The sequence below is a fragment of the Brienomyrus brachyistius genome, chromosome 11 (genome assembly GCF_023856365.1).
Source record: "Brienomyrus brachyistius isolate T26 chromosome 11, BBRACH_0.4, whole genome shotgun sequence".
NCBI classification, from domain to species: Eukaryota; Metazoa; Chordata; class Actinopteri; order Osteoglossiformes; family Mormyridae; genus Brienomyrus; species Brienomyrus brachyistius.
In genome coordinates, this window is record NC_064543.1 from 1,199,288 (window position 1) to 1,225,894 (window position 26,607).

Genomic DNA, 26,607 nt, shown 5'->3' on the forward strand with positions numbered 1-26,607 from the left:
GGGTGTCAGACTCAGCACACTTGCTTAATATATCTGCACTGACCTAAAACGGCGTTGATGTGTGTATATGCAACGGCACATTAAGAATATACGGCTGCTTAGTGACAGTAAATGCGTGTCTCTAGTTAGCTACCTAGCGGGCACAAAAGTTATTGGAAAGCCAGCAAATGTATTTCATAAAAGAGGAATAGCATCATTGACCTTCAAACCATTTTGTGCTTCATAAACCTTACCGCGTCTCGGAAATAATGTAGTGATTTTTAAGCCTGCAATTCAAGAAAGTTCTCTCTAGAGACAAAGGAACTTGCGTGTTTGTGTGCGACCTTGAAAGGGTATTTTGGTTTTGTTTATAAGGTATTTATTTATTCTTGTAAAATAGCTCTGAACACAGTATGCTTAAGGCAACGGTACAGCTAAGATTAAATAGGGTAACTAAAAGCTGGCATATGGTAATAAAATACTATAAATAAGTGTACTGGTGAGTTCAGTTACTGAAGATGTTCTAGCAAAGTGTCTCCAATGCCATAAACTGCATGAGACCAGCAGCAGAACGTGCTCTGATGACAAACCCAATCAACATAGTCTCTGCTTAGCAGACGACCCAAAAGCCTGTAGGTCCCACTGATGAGAGGTCGTACCCAGACTCTCAGAAGCCCTGGCAACTGAGATTGTGCATAATTGCTGGTTCGTTACTTGTTGCACCTTTTGGGAACTACAGTGGTGAGCCTGTTAAGTAGGATAACCTGTCCCACAGCACAACGCGACTCACACGCACCACCAGCACAATCCTTTCTGTCTCTATTCACAGCAGGTGGGCTGACTTCTGACGCCTCGTAAATCTGGTGCCAGTAGCTTAGCCGCACCAGGAGTTACTAGGTTGGGCTATTCCTGGTATGCAACTAAGCTACTGAAGGCCACCAGCGTGGAGACAGGGGTCTCATCGTACACGGCAGCCCATGATGCTCTGGAGAACCGTGCAGGTTCTCTTCCAGTCACTGTCCAGTTTGGCCGAATGTCCCTCCTGTCTGTAATGGTCATACGTCCAGAAATACCCAGCTGTAAGTCACACCTGCCTCAGTGGCTGGTAGAGGGTGTGCCCACATTAGCTGACCTATACTGTGCCTGTTGACTGGTGTGATTGCTCCGTAGCGTGCGCTTAGCGTGCACAAGCACGCTCGAAGAGGGGAGCCACAGCACAGCTACTCGGACTCATGCACGGAATATCTAGTGTTTGACTGTACTTGTGTTCTCATGTACCTGTTTTATGCCGTCTTCCATTGCTGAGGACCAGTTCCAATGCTAAAAACAGACGTACAGAGGATAGTAAAAATCCCTGGATGTCATTCTTGCTCTGCCCCAAAAGTCAAGGGTCATCGGGTGTCCTTGCCGAATGAGACCAATCCCATGACTCAAGTTAGCAAGACAGTCATAGTTCCACCGCTGTTGGATTCCAGCTCCCTGGTGATGGACAGTTGGAGCTCTGTCTCCATGACCTGATGGAAGTCCTTCAGATGCGGGGAGATGCGGGGAGCATGGGCTGCACACACACCTCCATCTAAAGCAGGCTGGCGTGGGGGGTGCAGCCACTGGACTCCCACACTGCTCTTCCATGGGCTCTGACAGGACCAAAGACCATCATGCCCCCCCGCCTCACTGGTGATGGTTGGTGAGGCTTTTCCGGAGAACCACCAAACATTCCTTCTAATTCCAGAATAGTAGGGGTAGGAGTTAAAAACCAAATAAGCTTCAGCCCACTTCGCAAAATAGCCTTTGACCAGCAGAGGCCGCACTTGTCAGTGATTAGGGATGAACCTGAGATGGCGTTAGCAGCTAGTAGGTCACCGGCGCCCCCCCGGCGCTGCTCTTACGACTGTGGCTGTGGCTGTGGACTCGCCCTGAGGAGTCTTATCCTCTGTAGGAAGCAGTCTGCTTCTATATGCTAGTGACAAAGACCCCCCTACCTTATGAAATGTCTGCCTGACACCAAAGTGACCTGCTCCTGTTGTCCTGCGGTAATTCTGTAGTACTGCACTGTGCTGGGGTCACAAATTGGAAGCACTTCCTGCTGCCTTGCATTACCAATAGAGGGAGCTGTTCCTTCCCACTCCTGGCACCACTGTAAATACTGAGGACAGAGAGGCAGAGCAGAACTACTCTCAGTTAACAATTTATCAACCAGCACATTATTTGTAGCAGGAGCCAGCAGAGCTCTAGATTAACCCCCCACCCCTCATCACCATCTTCTCCCCTTAACAGGTCACCCAAATGCCTATGTATCCCACTGATGGGAGGTCATATGCAGACTCCCAGAAGCCTTAGGGACTAAAATTATGTATAATTGTTGACTCACCAGTGGTTCTGGACCTTGGGGATTATAGGGGTCTCACTGCACAACATGACACCTAAAATAGCGTGACAGCAAAATAACAAATTGCAATATTAGTCTGCTGTTTATACAGTCTGGTGCAGTATTACTAACTTCGATGCTGTCCAGCCCTACCTCCATCGTACTCTAAGCAAAATGCACGTTAAATACGTTTTATATGCCATAACAATTACTCAGAACCGCCTATTAGCTGTATATGCTAATACAACCATGCATCCCTCCCATACTGAAACGATTTATCTTTAGACCACATTTGGTTTATATATTCAGCAATGCTCAAATTAGCCTTAATATTGCTCATCATTCATCCCGGGAGAATGTAGATGCTGTTTCTCCCAAGTGCCTCGTGACCCGGGTCAAACCCTGTGAAAGTGGTATGATTTTTCCCCACCAGATGGCGACACGGAGACAGTTTACAACAATTATGGTTTAGTATACGTGTGTTTGTCTATGTATTCACTGTGTGGAAAATACATTTTTTTGGCAATATTTTACATTTATGCAGATTGTGCGTGTGTGTGTGTGGGGGGGGGATTACTACGTATGAAACAAAGGAAATTTATATGTGCGTGTACCATTAAAAATAACCCAATTACACTGAAAACAAAACACCTGTTTGAAAATGGTTCTGCTTGCTGGGCAGAAAAAGTACGGGACGTTCTCCAAATGGATTCAGATGATGAGAAGCCATTCGAGGCCTTTTCATCTTTTGGCCCCTGGATGCATATCGATCCAGGAGCTGCAACACGACTCTGGAGGTACATCACAGATTCAGTCAGTGCAGCAGAACCGACAACTGCGCGATCAAAGGTAATCCGTTCTCCGTGATGCAAACGCAGCTCCTCTTAACAGCAACGTGAAACTGCTTGCAGATGGGCTGCTGTGTCGTTCCAAAACATTGTCTATCTTACAGATCAGTATTTAATTAAACTCTTACGCTCCAATCCAGTCTACTGGAGTGTTAGCAGATTATGTGGACATTTATACACATTTGTATGAGTAAAATAATTAATATGGACAGTTCCGTTATCTTTCCACGTGAAATTAATCACCTAATTAAACAACTTCACTGTCACCAAAACATTTAACCAAATTGAAATGTATTTGGCCACATGTATCATATTTTATTGCCATCTACTTGCAGTCTTTCGTCCATTAAATAGCTTTTAAAGCGGTTACCTTAATGTAAATGGTAAAATGTACAAGAAGACGAATTTCACATTTTGTTATATCTTAATATGAAATTGATGTTAATTTTTTGTTACTGTTATGAACGGAAAACCTCATCCAGGCACAGTACTAAGATGGGTCCTTCACCGGTAACTGAAAGCTTATTTTGATCATACATACCGGCTCATTGTGCAAGAGAAGTAGGTTTCGCTCATGGATTCTGTTAAAGGTCTTATTTGATCTCGGACCCTGAGCAATCAGTGTCATTCTCACTGGATGTTATCAGTCATGTGATGCGGATGTAATCATGTGACTGGCCCGGTCTTTCACTTCACCTGTGCTTAATTACCAATCATATTCAGTTCTGTTTCTCTCTGACCATACAGAACACATACCCAGATGCCATCCGCAGCTGTTTGTGCTGAAGTCTAGAGGCTGTTTGTAGTTCATGTTCCTCCAAACTACTTCGTTAAACCCATCTTCACTCCCTCGCCCAAATAAATTCCCTAATTCTTCCTCCCCAGCCCCGTGGCACAGTTTACACATGCAAACCCTCCCCCCCCGTACTTATTCCTGTTCATCAGCACAATACCAGCCTGGTGGTATCACTGCAATGGACCTACAGAAGGTTGGACCCTGGGGTCAGTTTTGCACACACTGCTGTTTGGATTAATACACACAAACAAAACTACAGCCAGCAGTGTTATGTCACCTCACATCAAGGTAAAGAAAGTATTTCTTAACATCTAGAAAAATATTTTTATTTTATTCACAAAAGCATTTGCATTTATGCATGCATACAAAAAGAAAGATGCAAGGACTTCAGTGCTGCTCTTTGTTTAGACTAAACGCGAAGAGGCAGTGGGGCTACGGGCCGCCACTGAGACTCAGCTTCACTCAGGTCTTACCCAGCTTCGTGACGGCTCACCGAGGTCAGGCCGAACCGGAATGGATTTCCCGTCCCAGGCACTGCACTCGCTCTTGCTCTGTGGTGTCACAGATGGGGGCCACAAGTCCCAGAAATGCAATGAAAATGTAAACCTCAAAGACACAGAATATGGCACTATTACTGCGGCCATTTGCATCATCGGCGTTTGGGACAGAAAGGTCAGGTTTATATCATCAAAAGGATTATTCAGGTGTGTTTTCCAGATAGGAAGTAGGACCAGTCCCGGCACACGCTATTCTAAGGGTTAATAGGATCTGGCAATATAAATTAAACACATTTATTTTTAATAGAACACTGCCCACAGGTCAATATGTTTTGCTGAAACATTGGTATTGGTTACACGAATGAAATTCTTCACTGCCACTGCACTCCAGTTACTCTCGTAGCTGTACTCCAAAGGTCAGTAATGAAAAACAAGGGAAAATACTCAATGCTTAAAGATTTTCCTCATTTAGGTTTAGAAAAGGGAAGGTTTTTTAAGGTCTGTGGTCATTAATCTAACAATTTATTACTACTCACAGTCAAAAGCCAAATCTGACATAACAAACAATATTAAGGCCATTTTTAAAGGTTTTAGCAGTAAAGATTATAGATTACCCCACATCCTGACCTAGATAAGCCATGGAATGACAGATAGAATAACACCTTCCAATTACTTGTTTCTAAAATCAATATTCCCAGACCCACAATAATTAAATCATTGTAAACTAACCGCAGAATAACCTCCATTAAGCATAAAAATGCATTTATAAAGACCGTTTTACCGTTTTTTGTTCATAGTGAGCACTTTTTTTGTAATAAATATAGATTCTCTTTTAATGAACTGGAAGACGCCCACGCTCAGGTAAAGAAGTCTTTGGAGATAGCTTCTACGAAATTGGGTGCAGACATGAGGATGCCGATGGTGCAGAGGATGGTGAAGATAGAGAAGGCCATCAGGCAGAGCCGGTCGATGACGGAGGCAGCAAATTTCCATTCGTTGCAGACAGACTCCTCCTCGTCGTGCTCCCGGAAGCGCCTGGCGATGTAGCGCACCTCCTCCAGGATCTTGGTCAGCTCAGGGTCCCCGCCGGAGATGCCGGAGGTTTGGATTCCTGGCAGCGGCAGCTCCTCCTCGCCGGCTGCCAACAGCCGACCACAGATCACCCCGGAGTCGGGGGTGTTGGTGTGGGACACGCTTTCCATGTGCCGGAAGCCGATGTAGAGCATGTTGCCGTTGGCATACTGGGGCGGCCCGGTGCTGGCGTTCAGCTCCACGCTGGAGATGCTCCCGCGCGGCCGCTTGTTGTGGCAGGCTGGCCGCACCCTGTCCTCTCCCGGCCGCTTCATTCTCATGAACCAGGCGCACCAGTTCAGCAGAACCACACGCGTCTGTCCACACGAGGGAGACACGGCGAGAGTCAGGGGCCACGTAAAGATGGGCGTCCCGCAAACAGGATTCCCAGGATGCTCGGCGGGACGGACAACAACTCTGACTCCGCACATTATTAGCAAACACCCTGCCAAGTATCTTATAATATAAAATGCTTTACGCTTCAGCACTCACTTAAAACAGTCACCGATGTAGAACCACTGACTTTCAGGGACCTAATGGATGGGGGGAGCGCGATTGGCTCACCCATTTCGGCATTTTTCCCCCGTCGGGATCATGGTGGTGGTACTGTAACACCAGAACGGTAGCAATCACGGAGAGGCCGACGATGACCATGGTGGTGGCAAAGTACTGGGCTGTAATACAAAGAGAAGCCCTTTGCACTGCGTGCACAGAAAAGAGGGCAGACACATCACGCCATCTCAGTTCAAAGAAAGAGTGAAAATTTTACACCTTAATAGAATCAGGCCTGGCAGTCTATACCTCATGATATTCCTGCTTTATCAGCCGTTCCTTTCTTTTATAAAAACACCGCAGAGAGAGAGAGAGACTGGCAGAGAAAAGTGAAGAGAAACGCTCACCAATTAACGGCACAGAATCTGAGGTGGCCGGCATAATCTCAGCCACCAGCAGCATGAAGACGGTGAGCGAGAGCAGCACAGTGATTCCTGCAGGGAGACAAACAGGCCAGCTGCCAAAGCCAAACGGCACCAGACCCTGAAAATGCCCAGAGCTAAAACTCAATGTCTTCACCTCACTTTTCTCATCAATCCATTTTTTCTGGTATCATGATTAACATCTTATGTAGTGCTGCAGAAGTATTCAATATGTCTATTTATTTTGTCAGAAAATGGCTGAATAGGGTAAAAACGATTTAGAATACCTACATTTGGCAGCACTTTCTATAAGGAATAATTTTTCATACTCCCACTGTGGATGTGGGATCCCTGTAATCTCATCTGAGATTTTTTAATTAAGTGTCAAGCACTGCAGGGCACTGCAATATTAAGGGGTTCCGATCTGTTGAACACAGCTGTGCTTACTGGGGACCAAGCGCTGTTAAGCCGCCGTTGACTAGCGATGTCGGTGGCCCGCCGCTTACACTCCTTATTGTCACCACGCGCTGTTAAGCCGCCGTTGACTAGCGATGTCGGTGGCGCGCCGCTTACACTCCTTATTGTCACCACGCGCGGTTAAGCCGCCGTTGACTAGCGATGTCGGTGGCGCGCCGCTTACACTCCTTATTGTCACCACGCGCGGTTAAGCCGCCGTTGACTAGCGATGTCGGTGGCGCGCCGCTTACACTCCTTATTGTCACCACGCGCGGTTAAGCCGCCGTTGACTAGCGATGTCGGTGGCGCGCCGCTTACACTCCTTATTGTCACCACGCGCGGTTAAGCCGCCGTTGACTAGCGATGTCGGTGGCGCGCCGCTTACACTCCTTATTGTCACCACGCGCGGTTAAGCCGCCGTTGACTAGCGATGTCGGTGGCCCGCCGCTTACACTCCTTATTGTCACCACGCGCAGTTAAGCCGCCGTTGACTAGCGATGTCGGTGGCCCGCCGCTTACACTCCTTATTGTCACCACGCGCGGTTAAGCCGCCGTTGACTAGCGATGTCGGTGGCGCGCCGCTTATACTCTTTATTGTCACCACGCGCGGTTAAGCCGCCGTTGACTAGCGATGTCGGTGGCGCGCCGCTTACACTCCTTATTGTCAATATACTCATGTTTCTGACACACATTCTTTACTGATTATCCGCTGATACTTTTGCCGGATGTTATGAATTCCTCTTTGAAGACACATTGCAAGTTTTAGTTGATCGTAGCCTTTTAGATGAGAAAAATACTCGTTAAAGAGATTTACGGGAATCGTGGTCCATGGTGGGAGTAACAAATCTAGGTCGGCTGTAATTTTCATACATTGCTTTCTACTCTGAAAGCAGAGACTTTTTCAGGCTGACTCACTCTGCCGACTTTAATCAATTTAATATCAATGGAAAACAAACTTCACTCTGAAGAAACCACAAAACAGCTCAGCATGCTATCAGACTGATACAGCTTTTCTCTTTAAACCTGCTAAGTCACTGAAATCTGCCGTAAGGCTCTTACTGTGTATCAGTGCTTCTACAGGCTACTAGCCTTCAAAGGCAGCTAAAGCAGGGAGACTTTATAACACTTCAGTTCTACAAAAAAGCAAATTCGTACCTAGGTCCCTAAATCACCAAAGAAATGAGGTGGAATGCTTTGATTCTATTACTGCTGTCAGACACTGGGTTTGAGAAGAGAACCCAGTGTTCCCAACTCACCAAGGGAGATCTTCTCTCCAGAGTCTGCAGGCAGCAGGAATACCAGCAGTGCCAAGGTGGAGATGAGCACGCAGGGGATGAGCAGGTTCAGGCCGTAATAGAGGGTGCGTCTGCGCATCACCACGGTGAAGGTCACGTCCAGGTATGGCTCTTTGCAGCACTCATAGAACTTCTCGTTTCTACGCCCTGGGACCTCTGCATCACGGAACATTGTTTTAAAAGAAACCATTTATTAAAAAAAATGTAATGCATCATCATCTTCCATAAATGCTTACCCAGCACAGAGTATCGCTGTGCCTGGAGCCCATTGCAGAGGACATGAGGATGTGGAACATTCTAGATGGGATGCCAGTCCTCCGGAGGGCGCACACTCACATTCAGACACAATGGGCAATTTAGAGATGGGAATTCATGTGACCCCATGATTAGGAAGTAAGTAAGTGGAGCTTTACTGTCATCCCAACAATACACAATAAAGCATAAAGTGAGACAACATCGTTCTCCATGACCATGAGTGCAACATGAAACACAAACAGCACACAGGACAGATCACAATGAGGGTGAGAGGGCTGATAATTGACACTATACCTATATACATATAACTGAATGTGATTGAATGTCATTAGACAGCAGGGAACACTGGCTCATTCTGGGAAAATGCTGTAGTGATCTCAGAACTGACCCTCACCTCGGAAACAGTAGTAATTACTAAGCTTTCCTCTTTTAGACGACATCACATTGCCACCAAATCTCAAAAACCTTAAGAATAATTTCTCTGAACCTCTACACAAAGAAAACCGAAGACTAAAAATGATTTCTCAGTGTTGCTGTAGGGCTCGTTCTAAGAACTTATGTTTACTAATGGAATTACTTGGTGCACCTGTCTGTTTTACGACATAAGCGATCTCAATATCTTCAGCGTTTTTTTATTTGTAGAGGAAAATGTAATGATGTAGTACTTAGCAAAAGCCTAAATAGGTAAACCTATGATGTTTTGTGCAGAAAGTCCTCACTAAGATGATACCAAAAAGACAAGGGACAAGCAAACCATGTTTGCTTCCATTTTTCTCAAGTCTTCAGTTTGGCTGAGACATGAAAATGCATCAAGTATTCAGCAGGCTGTGAGGTACGTCGACTAGAGACAACTAGAAATGAGAGTTTGACAGTTAGGGAAGGGATACACATGTGGAATTCATATTCCTGACAAGTACCATGCCAAACCCAAGTAAAAAATGTGTAAATTTAACTTGATGATAATAAAGAAGGCATTAAACTGACTCCTGCCACATATTTAGAACATTTTACAGATTTATGCAGAAAAGAAGGCGTTCAGTCTAGGTTATAATGTAGTCGATGGGAAACCCTCACAACTTCATTACAAGCAATTGAAATATAAGAAACATCAATTTCAGGTTTCTCTTGATAATAATATCAGCCAGAAAAATGAATATCCAAACGAATGGTCAGGTTCATAATTTGGGAAGGCAAGATCTCACCTACAAGGTCCCACTCCCCACTGGGAATGTATCCTGTGAGGTCAGCCTGCAGCATCTGCAGGTCCAGCAACCACCCTCCATAAGTCCAGGAGCCAAATTTCAGATCACATCTCTGAACATCAAATGGAAACCAACGCACATCGATGTAGCAGGTGCTCTTGAAGATCCCTGAGAAGATGCAACCAGAAGTATGGTAGATGCAGTATATCAGTATGATATGTTATGTACGTACTGAGCATTTGATAAAAATTGATATGCTACAAATGTAATGTTTTCATATTTCAGGTTCATTCCCGATTCCTTCTGTTTGCTGGTCATTACTGGATATTCCCTGTTCTTGTGTTTCACTTAGATTCAGCTCCTTCCCAGCTTAATTTTGGCCGGTGTGATGCAGGCTTTCTGCGGTGGACACAGCTCTCCCACCACAACAATCTTGCACTTATTTCAGGTCACTCACTGGAAGCTCAGCCCAGCAGCCATGCTAACGCCTTCACACCCGTATGCCCACTGTGTCATCTGCCTCACTTGTATGCTGCTGAGGATGAAGGCTCCTACCAAGTAAATAAATGAAGATGGAAATCTAAATGAACATAATACCTTGCTTTTCTAAAAGTTCAGTCTCATGGAGAACATTTTAGCACCACTGCTGTTGATCATTTCTAGCCGGTGTCTTTCTGTGCGGTTCATGGCTTCCAGAATGGCCCAATGCACAAACACCTCGGAACTTCTCACCATGACAGACCACTTCATGCTTCTGTTTTTGCACAGTAAGGGAAATGCTAACAGAAATGCTCCACACTCCACTGGTAATAACTAATTCTGGCAGGTATTTGGATTCTTCTTTTGATTAATGCGACCAAGGAAGAGCAGAGATTCGGTGCCTATCAGTCTGACAAGCACCTTTATGCAAGGTAAGTTATACTAGGGACACTTCTGGGCCAGCAGGGACTAAATCATGTGCTGGTGGCAGGAATGAGCAGAACTCATAATACATCCTGCTAGTCCAAGTGCAAGACCAGCTGAGGTCTCACACCTCGATACAGAATGGGGTCACACCAGCGGTGCTTTTAAATAAAGAAGCATGCATTCTGCCATCTGTAAGGGGAATTTTCTGCACTTTGTCCCGAAGTATTCTTAAAAAAAGTAAGGATGACACATGCAGAATTTATAAGGCATGCACAAGAACTTCCCTCTGGGATCAATAATGTCCACCTTATCTCATTTGGTCCTTTCTTATCTTAAATCAATGCCTCATAGGAGGAGGTAAGGAGCACACGCTGATTCAGCGCAATCACACCCACCATACAGTGAACCACCTCAGGGATGACACCCCAAGTGAGGCCATGCAGCAGGTGATACCTCAGCACCACACTAGTCCAAATGGAACAGTGTGAGTATTTTCTGGTGGCCCTGCTATCAACCCCCAAACGTTCCCTGAAAGTTGGAGGACCTGCTTGCAGGGCTGGATGTAGGTTAACATCATACCCAGGATGAAGCAGTTGCAGGTTAAGGGCCTTGCTAAGGGCTAAACGCAGTAGAATCACTCTGGGAATTCACAGGATTGGAACAGGCAACCTTCCGCTTGCCAGGACAGGTTCTTAGCCTCAGAGCCACCACTCAGCCAACACAATGCCTCATACACAGATAGAAAAATATTCTAATAATGGATTTGACCTAAAGGGGTAAAATACTGGTACAAGTATTTATACCTACTGAAGATGGATCCCTAATCATTGAAATATTATATTAGCAGCAGCAGAGCAGGGTCCTACCTGGGGGGAGGTACTGACAATGCCCAGAGGAGTTGATCAGGACATTGGTGTGAAAGGTGGCATCAAACCTCTCATCAGCACTGTGGGGGACATATCAAATGGTGGCATAAGTCAATAGACAGACTGAACTATGTTATTGTGACTGTGCGGATTTAACGGGCGACAGTTACTGTGTGGATTTAATGAGGGACAGTTACTGTGTGGATTTAATGAGGGACAGTTACTGTGTGGATTTAATGAGGGACTGTAACTGTGTGGATTTAATGAGGGACAGTAACTGTGTGGATTTAAAGGGGGACAGTTACTGTGTGGATTTAATGAGGGACAGTAACTGTAGATTTAACGGGGGACAGTTACTGTGTGGATTTAACGAGGGACAGTAACTGTGTGGATTTAATGAGGGACAGTAACTGTGTAGATTTAACGGGGGACAGTTACTGTGTGGATTTAATGAGGGACAGTAACTGTGCAGGTTTAACAGGGACAGTTACTGTGTGGATTTAATGAGGTACAGTAACTGTGCAGGTTTAATGGGGGACAGTTATGCAATTGACTGCTTAGCACTCCATACAAAACAAATCATTCTGACAACAAGGTAATTTAGTGTCAATAAAAAGGAACAATCAGTTATATCCCATTGCACAAGTGGACAATATTATCAGAGTGCAGGTCAATATTTTTTAACTATTTGCTTGAATCATATTATAAATGTAAAATTCAAAAACTGGAACAGGGCATGAATAATTTGCTGGGAGACATTATAAATGTACTGACTTTCTAATTACATTGAGAGCAAATCCTGAGAAGCAGGACACGATGCACATCCGGCGTGGCTATAAATTTCATAACTGTCCTTAGACATTTTTGCATGAATGCTGTAAGACTTCAGCAATGGATGATTTATGCAAAAGTAATCAAGTCACAAGACACATATCCTGGCGGAGAAAGTCATTTTAAGGGGATGATTACCATAACCCTATGGATTTCAATGTACCGTTTTACTTTTCAAGGGTTAAAATGCAAAGTTACCGAGAGTAATTCCAGCTGAAAGAACTCACTCCAACAGCCAATAATCTGCGTAATCCACTTAGCAGCACAGAACCAGCTCAAAAGACAATTACAAGTGAGGCTCACCGCAGTCTTGCTCATTACACAGCAGAGACATCATTTGCATTTATATGTTCTTTCTGCACTCATAAGCATGTGCATCAATTAATCAACCAGCACAGTAGGTCATCTGTACGCCATCGTTATTTTGGGCTTCGTCAGATGGCGCTTGTCACTTGCTTTTTCTTAAGCAGGGGTCACGCTGCACAGGAGGACGAGGAGCTTGTGGCTGTGCCTGGTCCCCACCTACCTGTTATACAGCAGGATGTCTGGCTTCCAGATCAGGCTGTCAGGAAACCTCACGCTACTCACACCAGGATATTCTGAGGCATTCCACTGCAGATAGTAATCCTGCCAGTACTGGGAAATGAAAGAACCAATAGTAAACAAATGAATAAAATTGTAAATTAGACATTGTATTATGGCCTAAGGCTTTCTGATTAATTAAGTCTGTGCCCCAGTCCACTAAGCACATTTTTATTGGAGCATATTTCAGTACGACACGGAGTCACTGTAAGTCGGCTTCGAACAGTAACGGCGTCGTCCACAGTGTATCATCGCTTTGTAGGTTATTGGGCTCGGAGTGAAACACTGAGATCAAATGGCTGCAGCAATGTTGCTAAGACAAACACCGGAAAGAGGTCTGGCATTAAGGTCTATTACATCACCAGATCCGGCACCGATAAGACAAACACCGGAAAGAGGTCTGGCATTAAGGTCTATTACATCACCAGATCCGGCACCGATAAGACAAACACCGGAAAGAGGTCTGGCATTATGGTCTATTACATCAGCAGATCCGGCACCGATAAGACAAACACCGGAAAGAGGTCTGGCATTAAGGTCTATAACATCAGCAGATCCGGCACCGATAAGACAAACACCGGAAAGAGGTCTGGCATTAAGGTCTATAACATCAGCAGATCCGGCACCGATAAGACAAACACCGGAAAGAGGTCTGGCATTAAGGTCTATTACATCACCAGATCCGGCACCGATAAGACAAACACCGGAAAGAGGTCTGGCATTAAGGTCTATTACATCACCAGATCCGGCACCTATAAGACAAACACCGGAAAGAGGTCTGGCATTAAGGTCTATTACATCAGCAGATCCGGCACCTATAAGACAAACACCGGAAAGAGGTCTGGCATTAAGGTCTATTACATCAGCAGATCCGGCACCGATAAGACAAACACCGGAAAGAGGTCTGGCATTAAGGTCTATTACATCAGCAGATCCGGCACCGATAAGACAAACACCGGAAAGAGGTCTGGCATTAAGGTCTATTACATCAGCAGATCCGGCACCGATGAGACAAACACCGGAAAGAGGTCTGGCATTAAGGTCTATTACATCAGCAGATCCGGCACCGATGAGACAAACACCGGAAAGAGGTCTGGCATTAAGGTCTATTACATCAGCAGATCCGGCACCGATGAGACAAACACCGGAAAGAGGTCTGGCATTAAGGTCTATTACATCACCAGATCCGGCACCGATGAGACAAACACCGGAAAGAGGTCTGGCATTAAGGTCTATTACATCACCAGATCTGGCACCGATGAGACAAACACCGGAAAGAGGTCTGGCATTAAGGTCTATTACATCAGCAGATCCGGCACCGATGAGACAAACACCGGAAAGAGGTCTGGCATTAAGGTCTATTACATCAGCAGATCCGGCACCGATGAGACAAACACCGGAAAGAGGTCTGGCATTAAGGTCTATTACATCACCAGATCCGGCACCGATGAGACAAACACCGGAAAGAGGTCTGGCATTAAGGTCTATTACATCACCAGTTCCGGCACCGATAAGACAAACACCGGAAAGAGGTCTGGCATTAAGGTCTATTACATCACCAGATCCGGCACCGATGAGACAAACACCGGAAAGAGGTCTGGCATTGAGGTCTATTACATCACCAGATCCGGCACCTATAAGACAAACACCGGAAAGAGGTCTGGCATTAAGGTCTATTACATCAGCAGATCCGGCACCGATAAGACAAACACCGGAAAGAGGTCTGGCATTAAGGTCTATTACATCACCAGATCCGGCACCTATAAGACAAACACCGGAAAGAGGTCTGGCATTAAGGTCTATAACATCACCAGATCCGGCACCGATAAGACAAACACCGGAAAGAGGTCTGGCATTAAGGTCTATTACATCACCAGATCCGGCACCTATAAGACAAACACCGGAAAGAGGTCTGGCATTAAGGTCTATTACATCACCAGATCCGGCACCGATAAGACAAACACCGGAAAGAGGTCTGGCATTAAGGTCTATTACATCAGCAGATCCGGCACCGATAAGACAAACACCGGAAAGAGGTCTGGCATTAAGGTCTATTACATCACCAGATCCGGCACCTATAAGACAAACACCGGAAAGAGGTCTGGCATTAAGGTCTATTACATCACCAGATCCGGCACCTATAAGACAAACACCGGAAAGAGGTCTGGCATTAAGGTCTATTACATCACCAGATCCGGCACCTATAAGACAAACACCGGAAAGAGGTCTGGCATTAAGGTCTATTACATCAGCAGATCCGGCACCTATAAGACAAACACCGGAAAGAGGTCTGGCATTAAGGTCTATTACATCAGCAGATCCGGCACCTATAAGACAAACACCGGAAAGAGGTCTGGCATTAAGGTCTATTACATCACCAGATCCGGCACCGATAAGACAAACACCGGAAAGAGGTCTGGCATTAAGGTCTATTACATCAGCAGATCCGGCACCGATAAGACAAACACCGGAAAGAGGTCTGGCATTAAGGTCTATTACATCACCAGATCCGGCACCGATAAGACAAACACCGGAAAGAGGTCTGGCATTAAGGTCTATTACATCACCAGATCCGGCACCGATAAGACAAACACCGGAAAGAGGTCTGGCATTAAGGTCTATTACATCAGCAGATCCGGCACCGATGAGACAAACACCGGAAAGAGGTCTGGCATTAAGGTCTATTACATCACCAGATCCGGCACCGATAAGACAAACACCGGAAAGAGGTCTGGCATTAAGGTCTATTACATCACCAGATCCGGCACCGATAAGACAAACACCGGAAAGAGGTCTGGCATTAAGGTCTATAACATCACCAGATCCGGCACCTATAAGACAAACACCGGAAAGAGGTCTGGCATTAAGGTCTATTACATCAGCAGATCCGGCACCTATAAGACAAACACCGGAAAGAGGTCTGGCATTAAGGTCTATTACATCACCAGATCCGGCACCTATAAGACAAACACCGGAAAGAGGTCTGGCATTAAGGTCTATAACATCAGCAGATCCGGTACCGATAAGACAAACACCGGAAAGAGGTCTGGCATTAAGGTCTATTACATCAGCAGATCCGGCACCTATAAGACAAACACCGGAAAGAGGTCTGGCATTAAGGTCTATTACATCACCAGATCCGGCACCTATAAGACAAACACCGGAAAGAGGTCTGGCATTAAGGTCTATTACATCAGCAGATCCGGCACCTATAAGACAAACACCGGAAAGAGGTCTGGCATTAAGGTCTATTACATCAGCAGATCCGGCACCGATAAGACAAACACCGGAAAGAGGTCACAGAAGAATCACGTCTCATGTTATCTATTCATCCTTTTCATCTCTATCCTTGGAAAAAAAAGTCTTTTATTTTCTCCATAAGCCATTAACCCACTGATTATATTTTATAGCAGATTCAGATAAATCAATGAACTATGATATCACAATTGACTGTCTAATTTAAGTATATTTAACTATCTTTGCAGATTATCTGCATAATTCTAATGAGGGAACTTCAGTTGAACACATGAAATATTTTTAAAGCAATGAGTAATTGACTATTAAGATAAACATTTGTTACGGATTTATGCTTAAAATACAGCAAAAAACAGGCAGACTTGGGAAGACATCACACATCCCATAATTATATTACTTTATGAATTAAACAATTTTGGGGTTGTGAACAGGGGTTTAGGGGGGGGACATGCACTCATGTAATGTATATAGTTTTTCTATAGATAAGAAAGAAATCCGAGTAGTATCTGTCTGGAAGCACAAAGACACTGCAGAAGCAGCATGTTTGCCTTGGAATGAGTGCAGCAAGTCAGTTTATGAACAGCAGTGAATATGCAGTGTGTCGGTCGTCGTCTGTCACTGCGTATTATAATTCATGCTTGTGTCCCCAGAGATGTGACAGTCTCTCATCTTTGCATTCTTTGGTTTGGCCGTCAGCTGAGCCGTGGGATATTCCTGCTTCGGGTTTGCGAATGCAAATAAGTCTCACGCTGAGGAGCCTGAGACAGCATAGTGCCCCCCCCCCCCCCCCCCCCACTCATCAGGCGACGTTAGGCACTGTATTACAAACACTCTCCCTCCTGCTTTTCACCAGCTCGCCATACTCGCTTTTTAACAACCAGCCACACGTCGTTTTGCTTGGAACATGCACTGCCCCTCCTGCATACGAACAGACAAACTGGACAGCACAGTGCCCCCCCCCCCCCCACTCATCAGGCGACGTTAGGCACTGTATTACAAACACTCTCCCTCCTGCTTTTCACCAGCTCGCCATACTCGCTTTTTAACAACCAGCCACACGTCGTTTTGCTTGGAACATGCACTGCTCCTCAGCACAGCACAGCACAGACTCCTAATCCACATTCCTTAGCATCCTCTAAAGAAGAGCAGATAACTTAGATTTCCGTCCACTAAGCAAAACGAACAACGACAACAATGATAAGAGGTCGCTGGCAATAAAACGGACGAGCTGTCAGTGTCCACTGCAAGCAGGAGCAGCACGAGCTCAGTGGCCCTGATGCACTGCAGGAAAACCCGCCTCTGCAGTTGCACTGGACGGCTTGTTCATGTGGACAGAAATAAAAGCCAACGGGAGGTGGACTGCAGCTTTTGTGAATGAGAAACGGTGCAACCCAGGACACATCTGAGTAAGACCACAGCATGTGGAACTGCGCATTGCAGGACTGTGGCCATGTTACATGCCCTGTGGTTCTGAAACGCTCTCTTCACCACCAACCATCGCAGTGCTTTTACTGATGTTTCTGGAAACTATTGTCTGGGATCCCCTCATGCTGCCAAAGCAGCTGGGACCCCTGAGGCCTGGACTACACAAGAGCTCTGAAGGAGTCGTCTGGTATCTGACACCAAGACATCAGCAGCAGATCCTTTAAGTCCTGTAAGTTGTGAGGTGGGGCCTCCATGGATTGGACTTGTTTGTCCAGCACATCCCACAGATGCGCAATCCAACTGAGATCTGGAGAATTTGGAGGCCGAGTCAACACCTTGAACTCTTTCTTATGTTCCTCAATCCATTCCTGAACAACTTCTACAGTGTGGCAGGGTGCATTATCCTGTTTTATGAGGCCACTGCTAACAGGGAATACCACTGACATGAAGGGATGTACTTGGTCTGTAGCAATGTTTAGGTAGGTGGTATGTGTGAAAGTAACAACCACATAAATGCCAGAACCCAAGGTTTCCCAGCAGAACATTGCGCAGAGCATCACTCTGCCTCCGCCAGTTTGCCTTCTTCCCATGATGCATTTTGGTGCCATTCCTTCCCCAAGTAAACAACGCACACGCATCTGGCTGCCCACATGATGTAACAGAAAACAAGGTACATCAGAGCAGGTCCAGCTCCATGCTCCATGGTCCAGTTCTGACGCTCACATGCCCATTGCAGGTGCTTTCGGTGGTGACAGGGGTCAGCATGGGCACTCTGACCGGTCTGCAGCTACGTAGCCCCAAACGCAGGAAGCTGCGGTGTACTGTGTTCTGACACCAATCTATCACAGCCAGCATTAACTTTTCCAGCTATTTATGCTACAGTAGCTCTGCTGTGGGATCGGACCAGGCCTGCACCTTTCTTCTGCTTCCAACACATCAACTTCAAGAACTGACTGTTCCCTTGCCTAAAATATAACAGCACTCTCGACAGGTGCCATTGTAACAAGATAATCAATGTTATTCACGTCATCTTTCAGTTTTAATGTTATGGCTGATCGATGTGTTATTTTGTCTGTGCTCTACTTACCTTGCTGCTGTATGAATAAGAATTTCCCCAGGATCAAAAAGTTTTACGGCAGGGCTATTCCCTCTGGGAGCGAGCACTGCTCGTTTTCCAGCTTCCTTTACCTGTGAACCAGGTGTGAAGCCTCTGTGGCCAATCAGAATCAGTAATTATTAAACTAACTGCCTGGAAGAACAGAAGACAAGGCCTGGATTTGAGAAGGTCTGCCTTGTGATAATGCTGCTATTGTCCTCCACAGTAAGCATGCGAGAATATTGCACCTCCCACCAGGGACACTGTAAAGGGGGGAGAATTTATGACAATTCCAAGGGCCCTAAGGAGTGACAGGGGCCCTAATATATTGGGAACCTTACTGGTTTGGTCTGGGTTGGGGGTCTAATATAATACACTGTCTTGGGGCCCAAAATGTCTGGCAGTGCCCCTGACTGAGCTGAACTGTAAAAAAGCACATTCACCCTGCTGATCTTTCCAAGCCTTGAAAACAAAAATAAAGCCATCAACAGTGTTATTGATTAGGACATTATTTCACATAACATCACATCCATTTTGCTGAAATACACCATTAGCTTAAAGCCTACTGCTGCTAGTCTGGTCTTCTGCAGAAAGATGTGAAGCCAAGACGCAGCCCAGAAGCTCGTTCTGCTAACACTGGGGGCCCAGTGTCGCCCCCGTGGAACAGCACCTATGCTAACAGCCAAGCAAATTATAACTGACCAAACAAATACTATATTAGTCATAAAACATTTTATGCAAAATGTGCTGTGAGGGCTCTCAAAGGCGGGCAACCACAGCAAAATGCAGACTGCAGAAGGCCAGGGCAACCACAGCAAAATGCAGACTGCAGAAGGCCAGGGCAACCACGGCAAAATGCAGACTGCAGAAGGCAAGTAGAGGTGCACTGAAGCATCGTGTGAGCTGCAGTAGAAGTCAACAGGACATTTTTAAAAGAAGACGTCGTTTGTTTTTTTTTTTTTACTTTACTTAGACGTAACTCGTTAATGTTTAATCCACCATTGTGGCCAATGTCCTGTAGAACAAGGTAACCGAAAGTGCATCATCATTTGAAGCCTAGTGCATTATTTCGGATGAATCTCCCAGAATCGGCCTCCATCTTGAGAAGAAGGCAAACAGCGTAGTGAGGACGACACCCACCCCGGCTGCGCCCTGTCTGAAGCGCTGCCATCTGGCAAACGGCTCAGGACCATTAAAACCAGAACAAACGGACGGAAAAACAGTTTTTATCCCTGAGCTGTGGCCTGTCTCAAAGCCCACTTACAGAGTAAACAAAGACCTCAATAAACCTGCACTAAAAGCCCCTTTTACCCTGCAGCTAGATTCTTGTGCTGTTTTTGCTTATTTAACTGAATGGTGTTATTCAATTTGCTGCTGCCTTTAGTTTGTGTTCAGTTTTATGATATTTATCTGGGGTCTTGTTTTTTTATCTTTGTTAGGACTGTTTTAATGGTTAGAGAGCAGCCAAGCAGTGTTTCATTGTACTGAATGTATAATGGCAATAAAGTTTAATTCATACATTCATTCATTCCTTTTGGTGTTTAATTCCTTTTGGTCTGAATACTTTTCACCGCAAACAGGGTCTGTTGAGTTTTTCCTTTGAATGCTGGAATATTTTTCCAGTTCACCATGAACATTTTAATTTTCTTAATGCAGATGACTGTCAGTGCCTTAGCCAGCGATGCAGCCAGCGATGCAGCCAGCGATGCAGCCAGCAATGCAGCCAGCAATGCAGCCAGGGGGGGGGCTGTCTAGACCAGCTCAACCTTATTGCTGCTGTTTTTTTATTTTGGATTAAGGTCAAAACTCATTGCGTTTGCTGTCATTCCCACCGTCACTCATTTTAAAAGCTGCATTTTCAGTATTTTCCATGTAAAAATGATGCTGACAGTGACTCCTCAGAAAACAGCATCATCGAAACATGCGGTGAAAACAAGAAGCAAGATGTCTTACCAGCTGTAGCCAGATGTTAGCTGTAAAAACCTGGTTCTTCTCATCCTGCAACATACAGCAAATATTAGCTCCAGATATGAAAGCAAATGATTAGGGAGCATCTCCAGGCATGAATATGTACTGCAATGGGGACAGTGCTGGCTTGAGCCACAATTAGACCAATGGTACTTTTCAGCGAGGGTACAGTGAGGGTACAGCTCGGGTACGGTTCAGGTACGGCTCGAGTACAGTGAGGGTACAGCTTGGGTACAGCTCAGATACGGTTCAGGTACGGCCTGGGTACAGTGCGGGTACAGCTTTGGTACAGCTCAGATACAGTTCAGGTACAGCCTGGGTACAGTGGGGGTACAGCTTGGGTACAGCTCAGATACAGTTCAGGTACCGCCCGGGTACAGCTCGGCTACAGTTGAGATACAGTTCAGGTACGGCCCGGGTACGGTGAAGGTACAGCTCAGATACGGTTCAGGTACGGCCTGGGTACAGCTCGGCTACAGTTCAGATACGGTTCAGGTCCGGCCCGGGTACAGTGAGGGTACAGCTCGGGTACAGCTCAGATACGGTTCAGGTACGGGCCAGGTACAGTGGGGGTACAGCTTGGCTACAGCTCAGATACGGTTCAGGTATGGCCCGGGTACAGTGAGGGTACAGCTTGGGTACAGCTCAGATACAGTTCAGGTACGGACCGGGTACGTTTCAGGTCATGCCCGGGTACAGCTCGGGTACAGCTCAGATACGCTTCAGGTCATGCCCGGGTACAGCTCGGGTACAGCTCAGATACGGTTCAGGTACGGCCCGGGTACAGCTCGGGTACAGCTCAGATACGGTTCAGGTACGGCCCGGGTACAGCTCAGATACGGTTCAGGTATGGCCCGGGTACAGCTCGGGTACAACTCAGATACGGTTCAGGTATGGCCCGGGTACAGTGAGGGTACAGCTCGGGTACAGCTCAGATACGGTTCAGGTACGGCCCGGGTACAGTGAGGGTACAGCTCAGATACGGTTCAGGTATGGCCCGGGTACAGTGAGGGTACAGCTCGGGTACAGCTCAGATACGGTTCAGGTATGGCCCGGGTACAGTGAGGGTACAGCTCGGGTACAGCTCAGATACAGTTCAGGTACGGCCCGGGAACAGCAAGGTTGAGTCCGAATGCCTGTTTGTTTCTGTCTATGCGTACTTTCTTGTTGCCAGTGGGTTTTCCTGCATGTCTCCCATGCTGGATTTACAAGGCCCAGCTGCATGCTTTAACACTGATCTATGGGCACAGTAACTCACCACGTCCATGATCTGCATGAGGCTGAAGCTGAAGTAGACGGTGAGGGAGTGCGAGTCATTAAACACCGGCCTCTCCAGCGGGTTGTAATTTTTCATCAAGTCTTTATACAGCCTCCGCTGATGCTCCCCTTGCAGAGACACTGGAAGACAGGGAGGAAGACAGGGGCACAGTGACAGCTACATAGTCAACACTGCCTCTGGAGCAGAGCCTCACTCACGATGTGTGTGTGTGTGACTGAGTGTATGTGTGTGTGTGTGTGCGTGACTGAGTATGTGTGTGTGACAGAGTGTATGTGTGTGTGACTGAATGTATGTGTGTGTGCGTGACTGAGTGTGTGTGTGCGTGAGTGTCTGTGAGTATGAACGCGCACCTGCAGATATGTGTATACCTATTCAAAATGCTGGAAAACAATCTTTCTATCGTAATTACCTTAAGTTATATTACAGTTAATTATAATTATAGTGAACAGACTTTTCCAAATACATTCCCCCCCAAAAAATAAATCCATAGGCAAATGCGAGAGAATATTTAGGGGGGTGTATTTGCATTATCCTGTCTCAGTCATTTAATTGCCGACAGAAGCTCATACTGAGGGACACTAAGAAGAATGACTGTTTAGAGAGAGACATGAAGAGAGGAACTGAAGGAGCTTACAGACGAGAAGATAGAGAAATGTCCAGCCAGCCAGCGGCCAATCCAGGAGCTGGATGGTAACTGGCAGTTGTTCTGTCATCTGAAACATGCTTCCATTGTGAATCCATACTGGGAGACCTTCGGACCTATAATTTCATTTCCTCCATATTGTGGCGGAGAGTTAATCTAGGTGTTTTTCATATTGCCACAATACAAACTGCTATCAGCACAAAAAGGCAAGAGAAGTTTTCAGAGTTTGAGGGTTTATTACTTTATATTGCATTTGAGAATAAAATATTGATCCCTGCTGGTGTGGACTTTCACAGAAGAGGCTAATTACAAGCCCACACATCTGAGTGACAATATAATCATGCTGGAAGACAGAAAGTCAAGCATTCATCAGCTCCAATGCAGGGCAGATAAAAACTGCAGTAAATGAAGGAGAAATGACAGGTCCTAATCACTGTATAACAGGAAGTGACACAGTGCACTGTCCCCACTGGTGGTTCTAGAAGATTTCAACAGGGGGGCCAGACTGGGGCCAGCTGTTCTGTTGGGCCGGGGGGGGGGGGGGGGGGGGGGGGGGCAGATGCACTTGACCTTAATGTCCTCCATGTACGACTTACACTAGAGTGTCAGCATTAAGAAGCAAAAGACAATTTTGAGAGCCGATAACTTATTTATGCAGTGCTTTGCAGTTACATTTTACAGTTTTTACAAATATGTAACTCACTCTGATTTCTTGTTTAGACTGTCCTGCTTCCACAGGAAGCCGATTTTTTCCTGTCGTTAACTTTGTGTTTAACCATCTGCGGTGACTGGACCACCTGCCACACCCACATTGAGAATCCGTCAAGAAAACGTCTGTGTTTCGCCTAATCCCATCAAACGAAATTTTAGGCCACATATATAAATGCAAATGAATAATAATAATAATAATAATAATACATTAATTTCAGACCCAAGCAACATTTGTATTTAGAGGGGCCACGTGGGAGAGGGGGGGCACTGGCCCCATTCCAGAACACAAATCCACCCTTTGATGCTGTGTATCTGACAATACGTCATTCGATTATCATTACTGACACTGCGCTCTGATGTCCAGGAAGCGCCACTATGGGCATCTCGCACACGTGCTTCTGTCACTGAAATGTAGCATTTAACTACTGAAATTGCAACAAATAATATTTTATGGTTTAAAACCATTAATAATGCCCCAAATAAAGTGACTGTGCAGTAATATAAGTTACCATTAAAAATGAATCATATAACATAGTACACTGCCACAATTTAGCATTTAATATAATGCTATTGTATTCTGCTTTGAAGCTGGAAAAAGTATACTACTTAGCAAAAATTGTCATGAAGAAATTGATAATACTACAATACACTTCAGCACTCTGCCGCCTCCTACGTGCAGCGGGCACCGCCGGACAGCCGGCACACGAGGCGATAACCATCACAGGGAAAAACTCCTCATTTAAACGGCATCAACTTGATTTGACGGTAATGCGTGTCCTGTGTGGCTAACGTGATTTTAATTAATTTATTCAAAACGAAGAATAAATGTCTTTTATGTTGCTGTGTATCTGATGTGCAATGTCTAATACGTAAACATCACGCAATAAAATAAAGATTGAATGAGATGAATAACAGCTGATTGTACCCTGTAAGGCTAAACATTACAATTCAAGAAGGTGCAGCGCAGCGCGCACGGACGGAGTGAGGCAGCTTCAGTCATCTTCTCTTTCCATAGAAAAACTGAATAGAATATGTGCGTTAGAAAGGTGCATGCATGCCGGATATAGAGAGAAAACGAGCGCTGATAGTGTCGAGTAACCTGGGGAAGGCGTTTAATTTAAAAGGCATGCAAATCCTACCGTTAAGCAAACAGGCTGTGAATATAAGACAGAAAGCAAAATTCCCAGTCCGAGCCTCCATGACATACGGAGAAAATATTTAGTTTTATCAGTGACAGTGGTCAAAATGTACGCCGTTAAAGATTACTTTTCAAAAAATGAAGAATCATCTGACAACTCATTCCGGTTTAATCAAGGTTGCGACATCCATTCACTGCTCGTAGCGATCAAATAACGAGGCAGGACACGGGGGGGCAGTCTGCACTTGTGAGCAAATGGGGGTTATGGCCCCTCCTCCCTTTGGGCTTACGCTTAAATATGGGAATTAGTTCTAAAAAATATAGCTTGACAAATATAGTTCACCTCTGCCTTTTAACAAAGCCATAGTCTATCAAGAGACCGGAAATATTCTGAGCAGTTGCCGGGATGCATAGCCTTTTAATGAGTATGTCTGACTTCTGCAGTGTTCCATTTAACATTCATTTAAACGAGGTGGATAGCTATTAAATAAAAATGCAGGAATCAGCTGGACACCCAGCTTATGGTCAGTGCCTGCACACTAAGCCTGCACTGACAAAGGCACCGGTGTGAAAGTAGGAGATCATTAGACTGGCTTTAAGGTTCAGGAGGCTGAAAAGCAAAGCTGATACAAGGAATTTGATTCCTCCGTATTTTGTGCAATAAAACCTTAGCTGCTTAAATGTGTATTTAGACACAAATTAATTAAAGGGACAAAACGTACGTATTTCACCTGCTAAATTCCTTATATTCTATATCTGTCACTCCTCAGACGCAGTGCTTGCGGTTTGTTAGCCTTCGCCAAACAACACGTGCGACAGAACACCTCGACCTGGACCGTCCTTCTATCACATCAGGACTTCTGCCCCGAGACCAACAGCCCCAACACTGCTGGAAACAGGGAACCAGGGGAACTCACACCACTGACTGGGTGGACGGAACCAGGATGAGATGAAGCAGAAGGCAGATCCAGTCGCAGAGGAGCAGCAGAACCTGGGAACCTAAAAGGGGAAAAACCACAAAACCCCCCGAAGACAGAACACCAATCCAATCGCCAGAGCAGACACAATTACCTGATCAGTAACCAGGGGGCAGTAATCGGGGGGCAGTAACCTGGGGGCAGAAACACTGACATAAGTACTTTCCAGGGCTTGGATCATGAAGTGAGATCCATCCATCCATCCATCCATTTTCCAAACCACTTATCCTACTGGGTCGCGGGGGGTCCGGAGCCTATCCCAGAAGCAATGGGTACGAGGCAGGGAACAACCCAGGATGGGGGGCCAGCCCATCGCAGGGCACACTCACTCTCACATGCACACCTATGGGCAATTTAGCAACTCCAATTAGCCTCAGCATGTTATTGGACTGTGGGGGGAAACCGGAGAACCTGGAGGAAACCCCATGACGACATGGGGAGAACATGCAAACTCCACACACATGTGACCCAGGCGGACACTCAAATTAAAGGGACCCAGAGGTGTGAGGCAACAGTGCTAACCACTGCACCACCATGCCGCCCCTATAATAATCTAATTAAGACCTTAAGATTAGTTAGCAGTCTAATCTTATTTTTTCCCAATTCTATATTTTACAGTTCTTTAGTAAAATAATTCAAATTATATTACAATATCATAGTAACGTTACAAAGATGTTGCTAAGCAACAGCAGTGAAGGCTTATTTTTAAAAAAGCATGCTTTGAATTGGAGGTAAAAATGCCTATTACAAACATCTAATGTTTCAAAATAAGTTTCAAAATAGACATAATATATATAGAATTTTTTGAATACGTGGTAATAATAGATGTATACAGAGCCTGAGTAAATTAATAACATGTACAATTATATTAGCAGAAAAGATTACAGGAGTACAGAGTACAGTTAAAAAATCTGGACTATTTAGAGGATTGTAGCATGTCCTTAATGATATGAATGATCTAATGGTGAGGTGGTTCTGGAAGGTCGATATGCTTGCTGTGAAGTGGAAACCTGGTCTTCCTGTGATGATGACAAAAGCCAGGGACGATGATATCTGCAGACATGCATTTTCTCCTGTGAGCCTGTAGGAATGACACACTTTATCTTCTTAGCCCTTTAATTAGTGGTCTAGTTATTGCTGCAAAGGGCCATACATTCATCCCTCATTTTGTGAGTGCTTAGTACATGAACCTGGGCTGGTGTGTGTGCGGCTCGTCAGCAAGACGTCACACTTCCAGACGTAGCAGTCG

General features: G+C 45.5%; 1 protein-coding gene across 1 annotated transcript; it reads right to left on the bottom strand.

Annotated features, from left to right (window-relative positions):
* Window positions 1-4,768: 4,768 nt before the first annotated feature.
* Window positions 4,769-24,569, bottom strand: LOC125704226 (neuronal acetylcholine receptor subunit alpha-7-like). The gene is made up of 10 exons (XM_048969607.1): window positions 24,383-24,569; window positions 21,869-22,008; window positions 20,596-20,640; window positions 12,811-12,920; window positions 11,454-11,533; window positions 9,682-9,849; window positions 8,186-8,380; window positions 6,459-6,545; window positions 6,124-6,233; window positions 4,769-5,876 (listed from the first exon to the last, which is right to left on the bottom strand). Exons 1-10 carry the CDS (start codon window positions 24,441-24,443, stop codon window positions 5,346-5,348), a joined length of 1,527 nt encoding a protein of 508 aa, XP_048825564.1. The 5' UTR covers window positions 24,444-24,569; the 3' UTR covers window positions 4,769-5,345.
* Window positions 24,570-26,607: the final 2,038 nt, after the last annotated feature.